The sequence below is a fragment of the Podospora pseudopauciseta genome, chromosome 1 (genome assembly GCF_035222475.1).
Source record: "Podospora pseudopauciseta strain CBS 411.78 chromosome 1, whole genome shotgun sequence".
NCBI lineage: Eukaryota > Fungi > Ascomycota > Sordariomycetes > Sordariales > Podosporaceae > Podospora > Podospora pseudopauciseta.
This window is the reverse complement of record NC_085892.1, coordinates 7,882,476-7,900,971: the sequence shown is the minus strand read 5'-3', so window position 1 is coordinate 7,900,971 and position 18,496 is coordinate 7,882,476. Positions and strand designations below refer to the sequence as shown.

The 18,496-nt window shown below is 47.1% G+C and overlaps 5 protein-coding genes across 5 annotated transcripts; 1 reads left to right on the top strand and 4 right to left on the bottom strand.

The window, feature by feature from the left end:
- Positions 1–5,426: 5,426 nt before the first annotated feature.
- On the bottom strand, positions 5,427–7,670 carry QC763_311595 (uncharacterized protein; the record flags this gene model as incomplete). The annotated part of the gene is made up of 2 exons (XM_062911611.1): positions 5,427–7,313; positions 7,629–7,670. The coding sequence occupies 2 exons, from the start codon at positions 7,668–7,670 to the stop codon at positions 5,427–5,429; spliced, it is 1,929 nt and encodes a 642-aa protein (XP_062771870.1).
- A 587-nt stretch (positions 7,671–8,257) lies between these two features.
- On the bottom strand, positions 8,258–9,042 carry QC763_0025430 (uncharacterized protein; the record flags this gene model as incomplete). Its single annotated transcript, XM_062905443.1, has 2 exons — positions 8,258–8,692; positions 8,761–9,042. 2 exons carry the CDS (start codon positions 9,040–9,042, stop codon positions 8,258–8,260), a joined length of 717 nt encoding a protein of 238 aa, XP_062771869.1.
- Positions 9,043–11,561: 2,519 nt separating this feature from the next.
- GUF1_1 (Translation factor guf1 mitochondrial) lies at positions 11,562–13,312 on the bottom strand (the record flags this gene model as incomplete). The annotated part of the gene is made up of 5 exons (XM_062905442.1): positions 11,562–11,773; positions 11,827–12,353; positions 12,438–12,791; positions 12,827–13,089; positions 13,226–13,312. The coding sequence occupies 5 exons, from the start codon at positions 13,310–13,312 to the stop codon at positions 11,562–11,564; spliced, it is 1,443 nt and encodes a 480-aa protein (XP_062771868.1).
- Positions 13,313–14,917: 1,605 nt separating this feature from the next.
- On the top strand, positions 14,918–15,868 carry QC763_0025410 (uncharacterized protein). Its single transcript, XM_062905441.1, has 2 exons — positions 14,918–15,399; positions 15,450–15,868. Exons 1-2 carry the CDS (start codon positions 15,097–15,099, stop codon positions 15,711–15,713), a joined length of 567 nt encoding a protein of 188 aa, XP_062771867.1. The 5' UTR covers positions 14,918–15,096; the 3' UTR covers positions 15,714–15,868.
- A 252-nt stretch (positions 15,869–16,120) lies between these two features.
- On the bottom strand, positions 16,121–17,856 carry QC763_207970 (uncharacterized protein; the record flags this gene model as incomplete). The annotated part of the gene is made up of 2 exons (XM_062909854.1): positions 17,312–17,856; positions 16,121–17,099 (listed from the first exon to the last, which is right to left on the bottom strand). The coding sequence occupies exons 1-2, from the start codon at positions 17,725–17,727 to the stop codon at positions 16,121–16,123; spliced, it is 1,395 nt and encodes a 464-aa protein (XP_062771866.1). The 5' UTR covers positions 17,728–17,856.
- Between the last annotated feature and the right edge of the window lie 640 nt (positions 17,857–18,496).

Here is an 18,496-nt window from a genome sequence, read left to right as displayed (position 1 = left end):
ACGTAATCGTTTAAGTCTTTTTATTAAGCTTTTTCTTACCGGGCTATAGTCCTTTTAACTAATTATAGCTTACCTTCCTTACCTACTTTACGTACCGGCTAGTAGCCGTATAGCAACTTACTTTAGTAGTATTCTATATATCTATATATAATATACTAAAACTAAAGTACTCTCCGATACTCCGGATACCTAAGATAAAGCTATACCGTATCTTCCTTATAGGGTATATACTATATAAGTATTAGTATATCCCTTAGTAACTTTGCGATCCCGATACTAGCGACCTTCCTACTTTTTTAATATTTTTTTTAGCTTTTATATAAAAGCTTTATAGGCTATAATATATCTTATAAAATAGTAATTCCGTATTTATTATACTACCTCTTTAGTATCGTTTATTTAGTAGGTCTTTACGCGAGACCCTTACCTTTAGCGACTTCCGTAGTAACTTCCGTAATAATTTATACTATTTAATCCCGTAAGGTTTATATTTAAAGATCCCCTTCCTTATATTCCGCCTTTAGCCTTTTTAGTACTTCCTTTACTTTCTAAAACTCTATATTTTCCTATCCGGCGTACTAATTAGAATTTTCTTCGGAGCTTACCGCTCCGCCTTATTAATACCCGATAGCTACTACCTCTATAACCCTCGGTCCCTTTAATATAGTAGTTAATGCGATCTTTTTTTTCTATCCGAGCCGTTTAAGTATCCTATAGTCTTTTTTAAAGTATCTTACCTTACCGTAATTAAAATACTTAAAATTATTTTTACCTTAGCTTCGGCCTTACGGCCTCTACTACTATATAGTATTAACGTCTATCGGTCCCGAGTATATAATACCGGAGTAGCTAGTACTAAGGTATTTCCGCTTACGCCTATCGTTAAAGTAATTACCGTTAAAGTATCCTTTATAGTTATTACTGTAGCTACCCCTACCGTTACCTCCTTTTTTCTCTATACGATATTTAAATTACCGATCGTCGATCCGTATAGCTATAGCGATATACTTATCGATAGTATCGGGCCTTATCTCTTTATATAACTTATCCTTTACTTTATCCTTAAGGCTATAGTAAAAAAGCTATATTAACTCTTTATCGTTAATAGCGTTACGTAAGCTATTAATTTTAAATTAAGCCGCGTAGTCGGCTATTAAGCGTATTTAGTATAGATTTAAGAGTCTACCCTACGCGCGCCTTACTTTATTATATTCCCTAAATACCTCCTTAAGCTTAGCCTTAAAGGTACGATAGCTTTTAAAGTATTTTACGGTAATCTTTTTTTAATTTTCCGACTCCTATTCGTAATAGTCGTTAAGGATAGGCTCGAACTATATAAAAGCCTTATCTTTAAGCCTAATAGCCGCGAAAATTACTTTCGACTTTTTATTAATAAATTAGTTTAGGTACTAACGAAAATAGGTTTTAAACTAAATTAAAAACCTTTTAAACTCTACCTTTTCTCCTCTATAGCGCTCCGGTACTAGAAGTTTAATAGTCGACTTAGATGTAGCGGAGATAACGAAAATCTGTTTTCGGGTCTATTAAGCCTTATCCTCGAGCTCTTTAAGACGCTTAATAACCTACTTTACGGTAAAAGGTATAGGTCTAGCGAAAGGTCTCTCGGCGCTTAGGCTAGGCGGGACGCCTCCTATCTAAACGTTTTTAGGTCCGGCTATAGTAGTAAAAAAACGCTTTTAACTTATCCGTAATAAAGTTAAAGTAAGTATATAACGTATAATAAACCCCTATCTAGAACCTTTAAAAGGGATATTAGTTAAAGGCACTTTTAAATAATCCTAGTCCGGTATAGCTAAATAATATATAATAAAATATCTCGATATAAATACTAAATACCGTAAATATAACTTAAATTATATATTGCGGAACTATCTATTTACGCTAGCCAGTTCCTCCGTATATATAGTCCTCGCGTTAAGCTTAGCACCGTTCTGAATCGATTGACTCGACCCTCGATCCTATCGATACTATTACCTCTAGAGTTGGCTCTTCTAGATCGATCCTCGATCCCACTAATCCTATCCTAATTAGTCCTTGCTTATACATTAACGATTAGTCCGTAGTGCGCTCTCTGCCCCACTAGATATTAAGCCGTAACAATTAGTTAATCCGGAGCGGACCGAGAACTATCTATAAATTAACGGCCTACGGTCTACGGGTCTATATATATAAAGGAACTAGCTAACGTAAATAAACAGTTCCGCAATATATAATTTAAATTATATTTATAGCATTTAGTATTTACATTAAAATATTTTATTATACATTGTTTAGCTACACTAAACTAAGATTATTTAGAAGTGCCTTTAACCGATATCCCTTTTAGAGGTTCTAGATAAAAGATTCGTTACAATTAACCTAGTTTACTAAAACTCTTTAATTTTCTAATAGTAAGTAGGAAAATAAATTAGTTTCCTTAGTGGGAAGCGGAGTTCCAAGGGTAGCTAAGAACCGAGTTTACGTTTAGTAGCGAAAAGAAATTTTTTGCAGTGTAACTTTATTTAAAGCGAAGGTATATATGGAAAACTCGCGGAGTTATAAAGGGGTAGCCGTAAATTTACACTTATTACATTTTAATTCACGATGCCCACTAGCTACAGAACTTTTAATAGCGCTAATACCCGTTTAATCTACTTACATAAGAGGCAAACGCTATCGAGGACTTTAAGGATTTAATTAAACTTACCTGGCTTACTGTCACGGCTTAACACCTAGTAGGGCGGAGAGCGCACTACAGACCAATCGTTAATGCATAAGTAAGGACCAATTAGGACAGGATTAGTGGGATCAAGGATCGATCCAGAAGAGCTAACTCCAAAGGTGACAGTATCGATAGAATCGAGGGTCGAGTCAATCGATCTAGAACGGTGCTAGGCTTGGCGCGAGGACTATATATACGGAGGAACTGGCTAGCGTAGATAGACAGTTCCGCAGTATGCAATTTAAGTTGTATTTACGGTATTTAGTATTTATATCGAGATATCTTATTGTGCACTGTTTAGCTGCACCGGACCAGGATTATTCAGAAGTGCCTTTAACCGATATCCCTTTTAGAGGTTCTAAATAGGGGTTCGTCACATTTACTCTCTTTCTCTAATACCTTAGCGGATGTTAATTAGCTTAACGAGCTAAAAGCTGGCCAGACCTCTACAAATAAAAATAAAAACCGGTATTATTTCTTCTTTCCGAATTTATTATTCGATAATTTTTCGCTAATTTCTAGTATAAGATATATTAAAGTCGAGACTTTTTTTATAGACGAAACTAAGTCCGAAAATTCGTAGTTACATTTAATATATACCCCAAAATATATTTATCTCTTAAAGGTAAAAACGTTTTAATTTAAATCCTATTTAAAATATATAGTTCTTATTACAGTTAAACCAATAGCGGGCCACGCTATATATAGGACGCGGGGCGCCTAGCTAATTATTAAGGAAGTTAGGGGACGGCTAATTAGGCATAGACAGAAGTGCTACGGTGCTAAGGCTCACGAGTAGTCTGCAGGATGCAAAGTGCTAGGGGTAATTAGAAGTATAGCACGATAAGTACATTGCAGAATGTAATGTGCTAGGAGTAATCGAGGCCGTAGTAGGGCGAGCACCCTAAAGTTCTAAGGTCTATATATACGGAGGAATTAGCTAGCGTAAATAGATAGTTCCGTAATATGCAATTTAAGTTATATTCACGGTATTTAGTATTTACATCGAGATATCTTATTATGCACTATTTAGCTGCACCGAACTAAAATTATTTAAAAGTGCCTTTAACCGATATCCTTTTCAAAGGTTCTGGATAGGGGTTCGTTACATAGAAGTAAGGCTCTAAATATAGCTAAACTTAGACTTATAAAAGCACCTACGTAACTCTTATGTAGCCTGCACTATAAACTTATATATTATAAGCTAGGGATGTAATAAGTATATATTAAAATATAGCTTTTATTTGTGGATTTTATAGTGTATTTGAGCCCTGTATATTACAGGGCCTTAGAGGCAATACGATGGCTTGAACTAGCAGTGTTTAGGGACTGCAGTTACCGGAGCGGAGGCTCGGCCTCCAGAAGCAATCTAAGGTCCCGGAAGGCCGAGCGCTAAGGCCGGTGCCCTGCAGTAGTTAAACGGTAGCGGCAACGTGGCCTACAGTAGTTAAACGGTAGCGGCAACGTGGCCTGTAACCTTATATTTAGATAGCGCACTTAGCGGGCGTTCGGGCCCCGGAAACGCGCGTTCAGGCCCGGGAACGGAATCACCCTCGGAGAGCAAATAAGAGGCCGATGGCCTATAAGACCTTTACCTTATACCCTATCCACTGTGGTATTTTTTAGTTTATAAGGTTTAATTAATATATTGGTTCACTATACTTATTAGTGCTTCACAAGCCTATGTTACAGTGATTTTCTTCTATATATTACAGGGCGCCGCTCCTGTTATCCTCCTTCCTTTAGTGCCACGGCAACTGTCGAATGCTGCAGTTAAAGTCTTCTTCGCTCTTAGTGTACTGCGCCGATAGCTATTTGAGCCTATATTTACAGGCCTCAATAGCACCTATTTCAACAATATTTTCCGGGGTAACTTCGTTAACTTTAGTATAATTAATTTTCTTTCTAACCTTTATTTTAATAGCGGAATAACGGCTAATAAAGTATAATATCTAGTATTTACTAAAGGGGTTAGGATCGCTTTATTTAGCTAGTAAACTGGCCTTTAAAGCCTTTATATTAGTATAGGTAAAAGCGTAGCTAAAGCTTTCCTAACGAAGGATCTATTAAATAATAAGGTCTTTTTAACCGTAAGAAAGTCGCTATTAGTTTTCATAGGCAAGGTTCCTTAGTAGGGTACCATCAATACGGTGCTTCAGGGTGGAACGTAGAATCCCGTGCTTGTTGGACGCTTTTCGCTAGCTTATACCAGCGGCAATGTCTTTCTGGGCATTTTTAATATCCTTCCCGGTATATTTGGCCATTGTTGGGTACCTGGAGCAAAAAAAAAGTAAAAGAAAAGCTTTATTTTTGGTCTCTGTGGGTGGAATATAAAGTGTGTGTTGATATCGGGGGGCTTTCGGAGGTCCAGAGTTGTGGAGGGTTTAATGTGGGTAGATGGCTTGGGTAGTGCAAACCTACCTGGACCACATCCATATGTGGTCCACTTCCTTGTCATCCAACCTATCTTCCATGAAGTGTAACAATATCGTGGGATTGAGGTGGGAAGGTAAATACCTAGGTTGTAGCCGATAAGTGATAAAAAAACATGCAACATAAAGTTCAGGGGATGTAGTCGGCTAGATCACAACCTGAACGCGTGCGATGAGTAAAGGAGTGATAACGAGATATCTACAGTCAAATTATCCCATAATAAACTCACAAGACATATACAAGATGAAAATATTCCCTTACCATTAGCACCTTAAGGCCTATACGGTGGAGGCGACTTATTCTGATCTCTCTCTTTATACGTCGGTGGCCTGGGCAATCCTGGCGATACAGCATCACTAACATCATGAGCAGGCCCCTGTGTCGTCACTGTGGAGTCTGATCCCCCAAGTTCAACACCAGCTCCCGCATCACCGCCATCTCGCCTCGCTATTTTCCGCCATCGTTTCTCAATTGTCGTGCCAAACACTAAACAAAACACCAAGAGGGCACCGATCGTAGCCCCCACCGTAAGCCCAATCGTTTCACCACGCCCTAGCGAAGAGGTCTGTGACGACTCCGGGCCCGGCGAGCTAGGTGTTCCCTGATCTGGCCTGCGGTCCTCAAGAACTTTCCCATAACTTGCCCAGGTCTGATAATAATCCTCGGCATTTCTGTAGAGGAAATTCGGGTTTCCAGAAATATATTCGTCACCTGGTCTAATCACGGTCAACTCGCATGGGAGATTGGGATCAGGACCTATTCCTTGAGCCAGGTACACCAGGTTTTTGTCGTAGTTGACGCCGAGAAAGGCCGCCTGGAGGAACGCGCGGCCGAGTTTCCAGTAACCCTCCGTTGGAATGACTGACCGGCACGGCCAAAATCGTCGCCGTTGTACTCCGCTCCACACGAGGGGGGGCTCAATGTAGAAATCGAGAAGATGGAAGGGGACCTTGATGGTGATTGTTTGACTGGGTGGGAAATCGTCCCGTTCGGGGTAGCGGCCGCGGTTGGATCGTAGTGTGAAGCTCATGTAGGCTGATGAGTTGACAAGGCGGCGATAGTGGTAGTCATTGCTCTGGGATGTTTCGTCATCCCAAAACCAGAGTTTCAGCCCGTCGTCCCAGTGCACGGGCAGATGCTCGGCGGCCTTCTCACAAGTGCCAGGTGGAAGATACAGGAAAGGAAATGTCGGGTCAGGCACCACCATGACATTATCCCTAAGGTTGTCACGTTGGTCTCCTTGTCTTCGTGCGGTGCTGTTCATGCTGGTAGGGATCGGTGCCAAAACGGACTTTGTCTTTCCTTGAAATGTCTCATCTTTTAGAAAGGGTCCGCTACCTCTTTCCCACCCAAGCGAGACGTCTATCAAGTAGATCCGAGGCAGATAGCGTTGCCATGACGCAAATTCGAAAGCGTCAATATCTTCCATAAGATCAAACGTGGCTACTTTGCCCATCACACGAGCAGCATCGTATCCTCCCAATGTGAAGCTGCCGCTTTGGTTCCACTTCGGACTCCCCATGTGCAATCCGAACGAGTTGCAATCCACAACGCCAGAGTCCTTGAGCTGAGCAATGATGCTCTCTGAGCCTGGTTTGTCTGGAGGTGCGAGAGCTAGTGTACCCTCTACATCGTCCTCCACAAAGGACCATCCTTCCACTGCTGGAAAGCTGATGCTGGCGTACTGAATTGCGGCTACAGGAGCCTTGACGTGGAAGAACCTGACCGAGTTGCCCGCAATGTCTGGGATGGACATGTCCCAGTCCGGCACCCAGTCTCCGGTACGGCTCGTCCTGCTTTCCTCGAAATAAGACGACGATATGGTCAGTCGATTGTACCTTCCCGTTGAGAAGGTTGTTTGCGCTTCTAGGGCCACGTCAAAGCTTCTCCACATGACCTCGGATATGTTCGTCCATGGCGATGGCCAGAGAGCAGAAACGGCTGTCGTATTGATTGTAGCAGTCGATTCATGTCTGTTCATTACTCCAGGCAAGGCTTGCCACGGCCCATCAGGACCAAAGGTCCCGAGCGTAAGCGGATCTCCTGGGGAGGTCTGGTCGGTTGTCCATTGTAGCTTCAGCACTTTTACCACAGGTTGTGTGTTGATGTCTTGACAAGTTGTGACTTGGGTCAATGCCAGAAAGGAAAGAAAAATAGCCTGTGGATGGTATCAATCAGACATTTTGTAGTAATTACCGTGCCCAAAGGCACAATAGGTCAAAGGCAATGATGCTGTGTAGGATAAACGCGAAACTGCGTCCAACACGTGAGGGGCGCAGCTCTCTTTTATCAACCGAATTATCGGTGCTCTGAAAACTCAGGTACCCTGTCACTGCGCCTCACAAGTGGGTAGCGCTACTGTATTGCTGCGAATCACCTGAGCTCCCAAGGAATCTTGATGGTGGTCCGCAGCAGCTTGGCATGTCAGCCCAACCAAGATTGATGTGTGGGGATAACTTCATCTGCCCAAAACCCGTCCAGAAATCCCCCCAAATGTGGCTGACAGCAGAAGCATTGTTTAGACAAGTTCCATGCGCCCTTGAAAGAGGCTCTGGCAACCCCTGAATCACCAACCCCCTGAACGACAACATCACCTTCAGCCCCAACTTCAAAGACAGCAGATGGGATACCGGCAGATACTACAAAGACACAAATTTGACTAACTAATCGGACGATAATCGAAGCAAGGTAAAAGTGGTATCCTCTCCACGAGGGTACATGATAATCGTGACACACTCTGTCCAGTCCCCAACGACTGTCAACAGAAGCAACAACAACGAGAACATAAGGGGTATATCCATCCAAAACAGAAAATAAAACACTGTGGAAAAAAAAGCCGCTCCCAACTCTTACCAACCGCGCTCATGTCTGAGAATGATCCAAACTGTGTGTTTCAAGCGCAACCACAACAAAAATATGTGTCAACGAAGAGAAGAAAAACACACAAAGGAAATTGACAAAAGAAACAAAAAAAAACACCGCTCCCATCCTGCACTGAAGAATTCCTGGCAGCCCGGCCATCAAGCATGCCTGTAACTTAAACCACGTGGCATCCCATCATTTTTTTCCCCTCAATCCAAAAGGCTCAATTATCTCAATCATTTACCAGGCCTTCTTCGGCTTTGCCGGCGGCGGCCCAGGCTCACTGTGCTGCACACTCCTCGCATCCTCACTGACATCAAACTCGGTCAGCACGACGATGCCCTTCTGCCCTTCGCACTCCTTGTGCACGTGGGTTGTGCCGCCGCCCGAGACTTCCGTCTTCATGTTCTGCATCTTGATTTCGTTGACGATTCGCTCCTCTCTCTCGGTGAAGGTGACGCTGGTCAGGATGTTGGAACTGTTGCCGTTGCCGCGGCGGAACCCGTCCGGGGTCTTGTACTTGTTGTCGGTGGTGCGCTGCGAAGTGGAGCCGAAGAGGGGCTTGAGCCAGGACTTGAAGAGGGGGAAGACCATGGGGAGGTTGGTGGTGACGACAGCTACGAAGGCCTCGCGGGTGCCCCGGGTGCCGGCGAGTTCAGCGCCGTTGATGTCGTCCTGTGGACGGGAGCGTTGGTTCAGGATTTGGGGAGGATAGGGGAAATAGGGGGTTTGCTTGCAGTTACGACGAAGATATTCTTCAGGGTGGCGCAGACAAGGAGGAAGATACCGGCGCTCAGGACGAGAGTGGAACCGATTTTTTTGACAAGGCGAAGCCTGGAACCCCAGAGAAGCGGGAGGGGAATGACGATGAGGTAGATATCAGATGCGATATTCGCGGCGAAGGAAGACCAGACGATAAGGCCAGCCACGGCGGGTTGGCAGCTATTGCCCGGGTTGGGGCTAATCTGCCAGTACTTGTGGAGGGAATGCAGCCAGTGAAGACTGCCAACACGGAGGCGAGCCATCCTGCGATGATGAGGGCGAAGCCAACGTGGACACGCATGCGGTAACGACGACCAAGACCGTTCTAAGATTGAGTCAGCTTCTGTTGGAGCCTAGGACAGGTGGAAAACACAAACATACCGTCAGGTCTCCAAACTTCCCATGTTTCGAGTTCGTGGCAAAGCCGACTTCTTGAGTGTGGCCGCTGCCATCAAGCGATTTTGCCCATCTGGGCCAATGCCCGTTTGAGCAGTGAGTTAGGCGATGCAGTGGTGCGCAACCTTGAACGAGGAGAGGCTCTGTTTCGTGAACGTGCACGAACAACTGGAGCACCTTGTGCACGGTCCAAACCCAAGACCACCAACGACAACGGTTCAGCATTCAACATCGAACTTCACTCCCGTGCTCGGTGGCTTATAGAGAAGACAAACGAGGGCGCAAGTTCTGAAACCACGTCTGGTCCCACGGCTACCTCAATCCAACAGATCTCGCCTCTGACGTTAGATGCGGCATCACCTTCATCGACGATGATGAACGTGTCCTACGGTCCTCTCGAAACTAGTGCCGTAGCCACGGGAAGCTTCCATGCTCCAATAGCCTCAGGCATTGGACAACCCAGTGCGGGCATGTTTGCTATTGCCGGCGCCGATCAAGTTGAGGCACCTGCTGGTGACTTCGTGGCGGTTAACGACAGCTTGATATTCGATTCGTGGGATCCCACGTTTGCGCAGATGATCGACTATGCTTTCGCCAGCAACTTGGACCCTGGGAATCCCTTTGGGTCGTGTGAGTACTTGGGCTTTGCATAGAAGAGCGAAAGAATACGTGACATTGAAATTTTGAATCGGTGGCACACTGCAGTTTTTACCAAGCGATATTATTTTTTCCGATATTCATCAACATCGGATGGCACGTTGCCACTCGGCTCTGCCCCCAAGAGCAAAAAACTAAAACATACAACACCGGGGATTCCCCAGTGGTCACCCACCTGAGTACTGGTCCGGCGGTCAATTGCTTAACTAGGGGAGAGCGGACGGGATCCCGTGTTTTCAACTGCCTGTGGTCGTATGTGATGCATTGCATCACAATTTGCATTCATACCTGATCATAAGCTGTGTTATTGCTCAATTTTTGCCTAGGTACCCCAACTCAGGGGCCCAGCCGGATCCAATCATCAGCGAATTCTTGATGCTCCAACAACATGACATTCTTGCTTCCATGCATCTCCAGCTTCACTTTTTCTTGCCCGTCTTCCACTCGGATCTCTATTTCCATCGCCGCTTGCACCGATGCAGCTACCAGCGCAACCGGCTCTATTTACAACGACGCCCAACCACCCGCCAAGCCTCAGGATTGGCTAGCAGCACGTCAACATGCAGCAGTCGCGTTGGGCTGTCGCTGTGGCTCATGCCATCTCCATTTTCACATGTGGAGTTCGAGCACACCTCGTGAAACAGGTCCGAATTCCAAGACTTTGAACGACACAGACACACAGTCTCTCTGCGCGCTCCTCACTCTGTATTATCCCATATTATCTCGAATTGGCCCTGCCCGCTTAGGTATCCAGTACGTGCTGTTTTTATTTATCCCAGAGAATCTATCCACTATAGATCGGTGCCTCCCTAGTCTACGGTATAGGCCCCAACTCTCGTTTCACCGACACTTGACCACCACCATTAGATCATGTCTTCCATCGGCCGCCGATCGTGCCCAGTTATTCGAGGCACTCGGAGCTTAGATCATAGACAAGATAGATTTTTATAATCTTTTATCAGAGACACACTAACCAGATATCCCGAGCTAGAGGTTCCTTGAGTTAACTTTGTAGGATAGAATCGATGATTTCGTGTTCTTATACTAGGCGAACTGGAAGCCAAAGAGCAACGACATCCCTGAGCTCTGGTGTGCAGCGAACGTGGATCTAAGTAAGGTCTGGAGGCTGTCGTGGGTCTATCTGCCGGACAAAGACCCTTACTCGGCGAGCTCTCTTGCCAAAGAGACCAGACTGACTTTGCTTTTCCTCTATGATCTTTACTTAAGACTTATGCCTAGCTACCGGCTGGGCTTCTCTGGCTTTCTGACAGTCTTCGGGCCAGAAGGTTTCTCCGAGTGGTGCAACCTTGACCGTTGGACTGGGGCGTCAATACGCACAGACTTCACAGTGAGTTCAAGGCCTTACTGCAACGAGATCCTATCAACGGGCTGGAGCTTTCGCAACATCACTGGGACTTTTACCGGTCTGGGTTTATTCCTACACAGAAGGGCTTTGAGTGGACGTTTTTACAAGAGGACATCAAGTCGATTCACACGTTTTCTTCAGCTCAGTCTGAACTGACGAATGATCTTTCGGTGCTCGAGTTTCCCTGCCACAGTGGAAGTGTGGCGAGGTTGATGGACACGGCGCTGCCGAGACAGAGTTTGCTGGTACTGGCTGATCAGAGGTTGTCGTACCACTGCAGTGAGGATCATAGCTTGTTCTGCTGGATTTGCAATATCATTAAGTCGATGATTGCTCGTCCGGGATCGAATACAATGGTATACACTACTTTGTTAAAAATTTCTGGAAGGCCGACAGATCAATGACCACGTTGCCCACCGCCCTCAACCTTTTACGTCCGGCCTTTTGCTTGTCAAGCAGCTTCCTCCTCCGCCCGATATCACTGGCATGCAGCTTGGCCAGGACCTCTTTTCTGAATGGCTTCAACGTTTCTCTTGCAACGACTCTCTTGCCAGCCGCAGCTTGGATGATGACCTCTGCGACGATGTTAGCAATACCCTCAAGAAAGAAAGAGGGGGAGAAAACTCACCAAACATCTGCCTATCCACATGCTCCTTAAACTTGGTCACCCACTGCCTCCCCAGCCTCTCCACCTGGCTGCTATGCACCACTCTCGCCACCGCATCCACCGGTACCTTATTCACCAGCACATTCAGCTTCACCAAACTGCTCTCCCTCCACCCGGCATCCTCATAGTCCAGCGTCGCATACCCCTTAGTTGCGCCCTTCAACTTGCCAAACAGGTCATCCACCAAACTCGCCGTGGGCAACTCATACTTAAGAATCACCTGCGTCGCGTAAAAGAACTCGACGCTCTTCTGCACCCCCCTCACACTCTCACAAAACTCCATCACTCGTCCCAGATACTGCTCCGGCAGGGTAATCGTCGCCGCCACTATTGGCTTATACAACGTCGCCCTCTTTAGCCTGTGATCCTCCCCATCCGGAAACTCGGCCGGGTTCGTGATAATCTCCTCCTTCTCATCACTCCACACAATCTTAACCGGCACCGCCGGCTCCGTAATAATAATATCACTCCCATACTCCCCCCTCAGCCTATCCTAAAACACCGAGCAATGCAAACTACCCAAAAGCCCTAACCTCCACCCAACTCCCAACGTATCCGAGTGGTCCTTCTACATCGTAATACTCCTATCCTTCAGCACCAACTGCCCAATACTCTCCTTCAGCTTCTCATAATCCCCCTGATCCGTCGGAAAAGCCGCCACAAACACCATCGGCTTCGGCTCCTCAAAGCCCGGATACGGTTCCACCTCCCTCTCCTTCCCCTTGGTCGTAAACGTATCCCCAATCTTTGCATCCTGTATCCTCTTCATCCCCGGATTGAAAAAAACATACCCCACCTGTCCCGCCCTCAACAGCTTTTGCTGCACCTCATTAGAATACTGTATCCCCACCTCCCCCACAACATACTCATTCCCCGTCGCAAAACTAACCAACCTATCCCCCGCCTTCACCGTCCCATCAAACACCCTAACCAACAGCACCACCCCGCGAAAGTATCATACCAACTATCCACCAACAACATCCTCAAATTCCCCTTTGGATCCCCCTCCGGCGGCCTAACCTTCTCAAACACCGCCGGCAGAACCTCTGCAATCCCAACCCCAGTCTTCGCACTCACCCTCACCGCATCTTTACAGTCCAACTCAAACACGTCCTCCATCTGCCCCAACGCCCTCTCCACATCCGCCGTAGGCAAATCAACTTTCTTCACCACCGGCACCAGACTCAACCCCTGCGCAAACGCCAAATAAAAATTCGCCACCGTCTGCGGCAGAGTATATAGCCTGATGCCACTGCGTCTTTATGCAACGGACTGTTCTGTCTGCTTTGATGGATGCACAGTTGGAAATCAGATCTTTACATCGAGGTGTGGTACGTGATGAGGTGGATATTCAACGGACACAGAACTTTGCTAACACTTTAAGCTCATGTGCTATGTGGTTCTTGTCCTGGCGGTTGGGAGAGAATGAGGTATAACCGGTGCCCATCATGTAACGTACGAGCGAAAAAACGTGAATTTCTTGCGGTTAACTTCTCTCACCGGGGGGGCATGTGAAATACCCTTTAAATATCGAGCCAGATGCATGAGTTGTATTTAACATAGGTAGATTATTAATGTTATTCTGCATTTACCCAAAACAAAGCTTCAGGTCATCCAATTAATCCCAGCACAAGTAAGACTTTATGTCAAGCAGGGCGGCACACACATACTGTGGTAAGCAAATGGGATTTGGACCCCATCTCCTGGGTATTAACCTACGGTCCTGTTCCCAGACGGCAACTAAGACTTTTTTCTTCCAGAATTTGTAGCCTTGCTGAGAAATTCTGCCATGTCGCAAAGCCCTGCGCAGCCTGGCGTAAGTTTCTTTGGCATGATCCTTCAGCACACGCTGCTTATATTTCTTCTTTATCATATGAGACAGCTCCCATGATGATTTGACTATAGTAACTAAGCCTGTGAGAGCGGCAGCTGATGCGAAGGAACTAGGAAGGTATTCGAACCTAAGCTGGCTAATTTGGACATTTCGATATTAAACACATTTTTTCCAAGCTGAAATTGACAGGGGGGTAGGGTGGAAGAGGCAGTGCTGCTCCTAACTACAGACCCCACCCAAGCCCAAAAGCGGCAATACATTTCCCTTGACTGGGAAGAACATTCTTGTCCCTTTCGATGATTACCTCGCCAACACCGACCTGCAGACATTCATTTCCAACATAGCTGCCAGTATTTCCACGCAGATGCGAGCCAAGAACCCCGGAGACAATGCCAACCTGGCCCTGATCCCCGGGGATGTCTTCGTCAACGAAGCCTACATTCAAGTTCATTGGCCCTGGTTGACTCTCTTTGTGGTCGAGACACTTATGGCTACCGGGTTGCTGGCTCTCACGATTATGATGACCAAAGAAGAACCGCTGTACAAGAGTTCCGTGTTGGCATTGCTCAAGCATAGAATTCTGGGTTGGGAGGAAGATGGGAGCAGTAGCAAGGTGTCTATCAAGTATGGCTCTCAAGTGGTCGATTACGAAGTTGAGGTGAAGCAATCGGTCATAGAAGTCACGGACACAGCGAAGCGGTTGAAAGATAGCGCGCGGGATGTGTTGGTTCAGTTCGACCGGGGAAGTGCAGGAGAAACGATTGTTACTACACGAGCAAGGGCGAAATAGGGGTCAGGGGAGTTGAAAGGAAGGGTGTACTCCATAGTCAAAGTTTTTTTTCACGTCATCCTATCCATCCTTCAATCTCGTTCATCATCACCAACTTCGAGAAGTCCCAGCGTCTCAGCCCTGTCCGGGGTAGAAGAAGAAGCACTCGCCAAGCAGGCTATAGCGGCCCTATTCATCTCCACTCCCCCCTGTTCACAATTCGAGGACCAATTAGCAAACGAACTACTCGCAGAAACTGAGAAATGTTTCCGGGATAATCGCGACCTTTCGAGTCACACGATGGCATGTTGTTGGTGGTGGCTGCCCGGGGTGTGAGCAGGCAAGGAGGAAAGCCAAGTCGCAGAGCCAGCCACATGCGGGATGTGGGCGTCTTGGCTGCAAGTTGGTCACCCAGTTCATCTTAATCGGACGGTCAGGGTCACCAGTGTTGATGGTGTATAAGATGTGGGAGAAGGGCCTTTGTCACTGATCAGCATTTCTTCTGTTATTCTCAGCAACAGTCTTACCACAGTCGTTCTCATCGCTCTTTTTCCCTTCTCCTTTTACCAGCAAAGATACCCGGCCTTTTACGCCACTTACATACACCTTATTTTCTAATTCTATCAAAATGGCCGCTCCCGCCCCCCAAGCCACTGCTACCCCTTCGACCCAGGCCACCGGTCCCATCTCTGACGCCGACGTGGCCGAGTGGAAAGACAAGTTCAACAAAGTCTTGGCCGCACCCTCCGAGCACTTCAACTCCAAGTCGCCCGCCACCGCTCAGCCATGGACACACAACTTCTGGAACTTTGTCAATCCGCTCGAGACATGTCTTATGACTTGGTGCTTGCCGTGTGTCGTGTTTGGCAGGACACATCACAGGGTGAACAAGAGCGCTAGTCTGAGGGGCTATGAGCCTATCAACACTTCGGTATGTTCCAGGCTTCCTCTCGGATGATAGGTTGCTGACATGATCTGTAGTGCCTGCTATTCTGCGGTTCAACAGCTGTCTGCATGCAGTGGCTTCCCATGGCGATTCAGAGAGCGGATTTCCGAGCCAAGTACAACCTTCAGGGTAGCTGCGCGGTGGATGTTGCCTTGGCGTGCTGCTGCGGGTGCTGTGACATCGTGCAGATGGATAAGGAGGCTGAGCTGAGGGCTTCTGGGGAGCAGAGCCAGAATGGGATTCAGGAGCAGTATAAAGCTGCTGAGGTTATGGTTGTGCCTGTGGAGCAGAAGCAGTAGAGTGGGTTGGTGATGGAGTGATGGCGATGGTGGGATAATTGAGTACCTAGTGTTTTTGGTGGATAATGGGTTGTGATTTATTGGGACTATGATACCTCTTCTAGCTTGCTTGTTTGTGTTAACAACATAATGTTGCTTTTCAACTCTGAAAATGTTTCCTCACAATTCTTCCGACAAGAACTTCGTCATCAAGGGTCAACCCAAGGGAATGACCCCTGCCTCTCAAGTGCCAGACTGCGGGGACAAGATCTGCAAATAATCCCTGCTAGCGCTGGGAGCTGAACTAGACCCTTGCTCGGCAAATTTCACCCAGGGTCCCAATGTGGCGTCCATCCCGAGATCAACGATAAGGTTGGTGATGGCTTCAAAAACACTTTTCAGATTGACTTTCTCCAACGGTTGAATCCTTACCTCCCACTTGTCCGACCTCCTCCCTGATAGCTATTTCCCCTCCAACCCGGCAAACCATTACTCTGCTGCCCCCCTCCCTGATAACCCTGCCACCTATAAGCCTGATAACCCCCTTGATAGCCCAACCCAAAAACACCACCACCACCACCCGTCTGCTCCTCCTCCTTCTTCCCAGCCGCCTCCTTCTCAACCCCAAGCTCAACCACCATCCCCCTCGCCGTCTTCCCCCTCCTATCCCCCATATCCAAACTCGCCCCCGCCTTGACTAGTCCCTTCGCAATCTTTGTCACCGACTCCCTATCCCGCAACTTATAGCCCCCCGCTAGAACAATCAACGCCGTCCTCCCCTCTCGATCCCTGCCATCAACCACCTCTTGCCTCAACCCAGCATCCTCCACCTCTTTAAGCAAGAACTCTGTCGCCTCAGGACAGACACCATAGGCTGCCCAGTGAAGGGGCGTCATGCCCCGGAAATCTTTCTGTTTGAGCAGGTTCTTCCATTTGTACTGCCCGATGTAACTTGTAGGCTGATAGGAAGTGTAATTACTGGGGGCTGTCTGATAGTGGGTGTACCTGGTGGTAGTTGGCTGGTATGTAAATGTTTTGGTAGTTGTCATACTGTCCTTGATGGCTTCCAGCGCGGCGATGTTGTTGTGGTAGGAGGCGATGTGTACGGCTGTTAACTGGGAATAAGTTGCGTTGAGTGTCGCGGTTGGGTCGGCTCCTTTTTCCAGGAGGGACTTGATGACGGTAGTGGTTTTGGTGGTTTTTCCGGTGGTGGCGCATAGATCGTGGAGGGTGGTGTGCCCGGTCGGTTGGGATTTCTCGTTGATGTTGGGGGTGTTGTTGGGCTGGTATTGGAATCTCGGGGGTTGGAATTGAACGATGGGTTGGAAACCTCGGATTTGGAGGGGCTGGCCGAATGGCTGTCGGGCGTTGGAGAGGATGTTTTGGGGGAGTTGTGAGATTGTTTGTCTGGATGTTGTTGATGGCACGTCAGTACAAAACCGCATGAATAGGTATGAAGGCTCAGCGGGTTGCGTGGGGGGGTAAATATAGTGTTATGGTAGTGTGGTAATATGTTCATGTGCTAATGTGTTATTGTGGAAATGTGGTAATGTGGTAATGTGTAAAAGGGGTAATGTGTTATTGTGTTAATCTGATAAAGGAGGGAAGGGTCAACATACAACCTAATAGCCTGACCAACCCGATAAAACTCCCGTCCCCTCGCATATAGCTGACTCGTCAGCCGATATATCTCAGCAGGCGTGAATATCTCAAACAGCTTCGTGGAACCGAGCTGACCGAGCTGGGGCATCAGCTTTTTTGCCTTCTCGTCGGCATCCGCAAAGGCCTCCTTGCACTCCTCCAGGTTCGCCTCAAGACGCGGGGAGAGATCTGTGGGTATCGGAATGCTGGTTGTGCCAGACTTGAGCTGTTCAAGAAGACCTCTGCACGAGTCCAGTGCTACAGAGACAGTCTTGATGCTACTGAAAAGATCCCTCAGACTGCTGTCACTGCATAGGACCCGGTACGTCAAGGTGTTGTAGGTTGTTGAGAGCCTCTGGGCGGAATCCTGTAGTATGATGACCTGGTCCAACATTGCATGCTTTGGCTGTCACGAATTTCGTACTGAAGAACGGGAGTGATCTAGAAAGGAGTTGGGTGAAACTGGAACGAGCAGGAAAGATAGGTAAACATGTACATGACCGCAGCGGAGGTAGAGGTGGAAATCCGAGGATATTTTACAGTTTAGACTTCCACAGATTGTCCTCATGGTTGTGGACTCAGCCCCAAGGTCGGATTCAGCTGGCCCTTGACAAGCATGTTGGCGGCTCATTGTGCTGACATCATGGAGGAACAGCACGACTGCGCCCCCCTTGGCAGCAGAGCCTCACCTCCCCATGGGGGCATATTCCTCCTGCTGAAATCACACATCGCATGCTTCATGTTTCATGCAACAATAACGAGAAGCAAAATAGGTGGACACAAAGTAATCAGCAGAGTCTGCAGCGGACAATTATGTCTTTCAAGTAATATTATCTTCATATTGTTAGCATTCTGCACATTCCGATTCTGATTAACCAACGTCTAAAGCTCTCTTATCTAACGTATTATCCCTTCTATGCTATTTGAATCCCATTGATCTATAAAGGCCAGACTTAAGTGTAATACTCTCCAACCGCTTCTTAATAAGAGGCTCAGCCTGAAGCATCTGACCAAACTCAGGACCTGATGCTATAAAACTGTGGTTTGACTGCCCTTGTCATTCCGAAGATCACCGCATGAGTCTTGTTTATTCCCAGCAGCCCCTTTGCTCTCCCTGGCTGTGTTTTGATGCCCAACTTTGGATGGTGTATCCCTCCCAGCTT

What these genes read in the sequence shown, in the direction of transcription:
- QC763_0025410 (XM_062905441.1), top strand. Translation starts at nt 15,097, where the DNA reads ATGGCCGCTCCCGCCCCCCAAGCCACTGCTACCCCTTCGACCCAGGCC. An exon ending in ATGAGCCTATCAACACTTCG is followed by an intron (nt 15,400 to 15,449) that starts GTATGTTCCAGG and finishes CATGATCTGTAG; the next exon opens with TGCCTGCTATTCTGCGGTTC.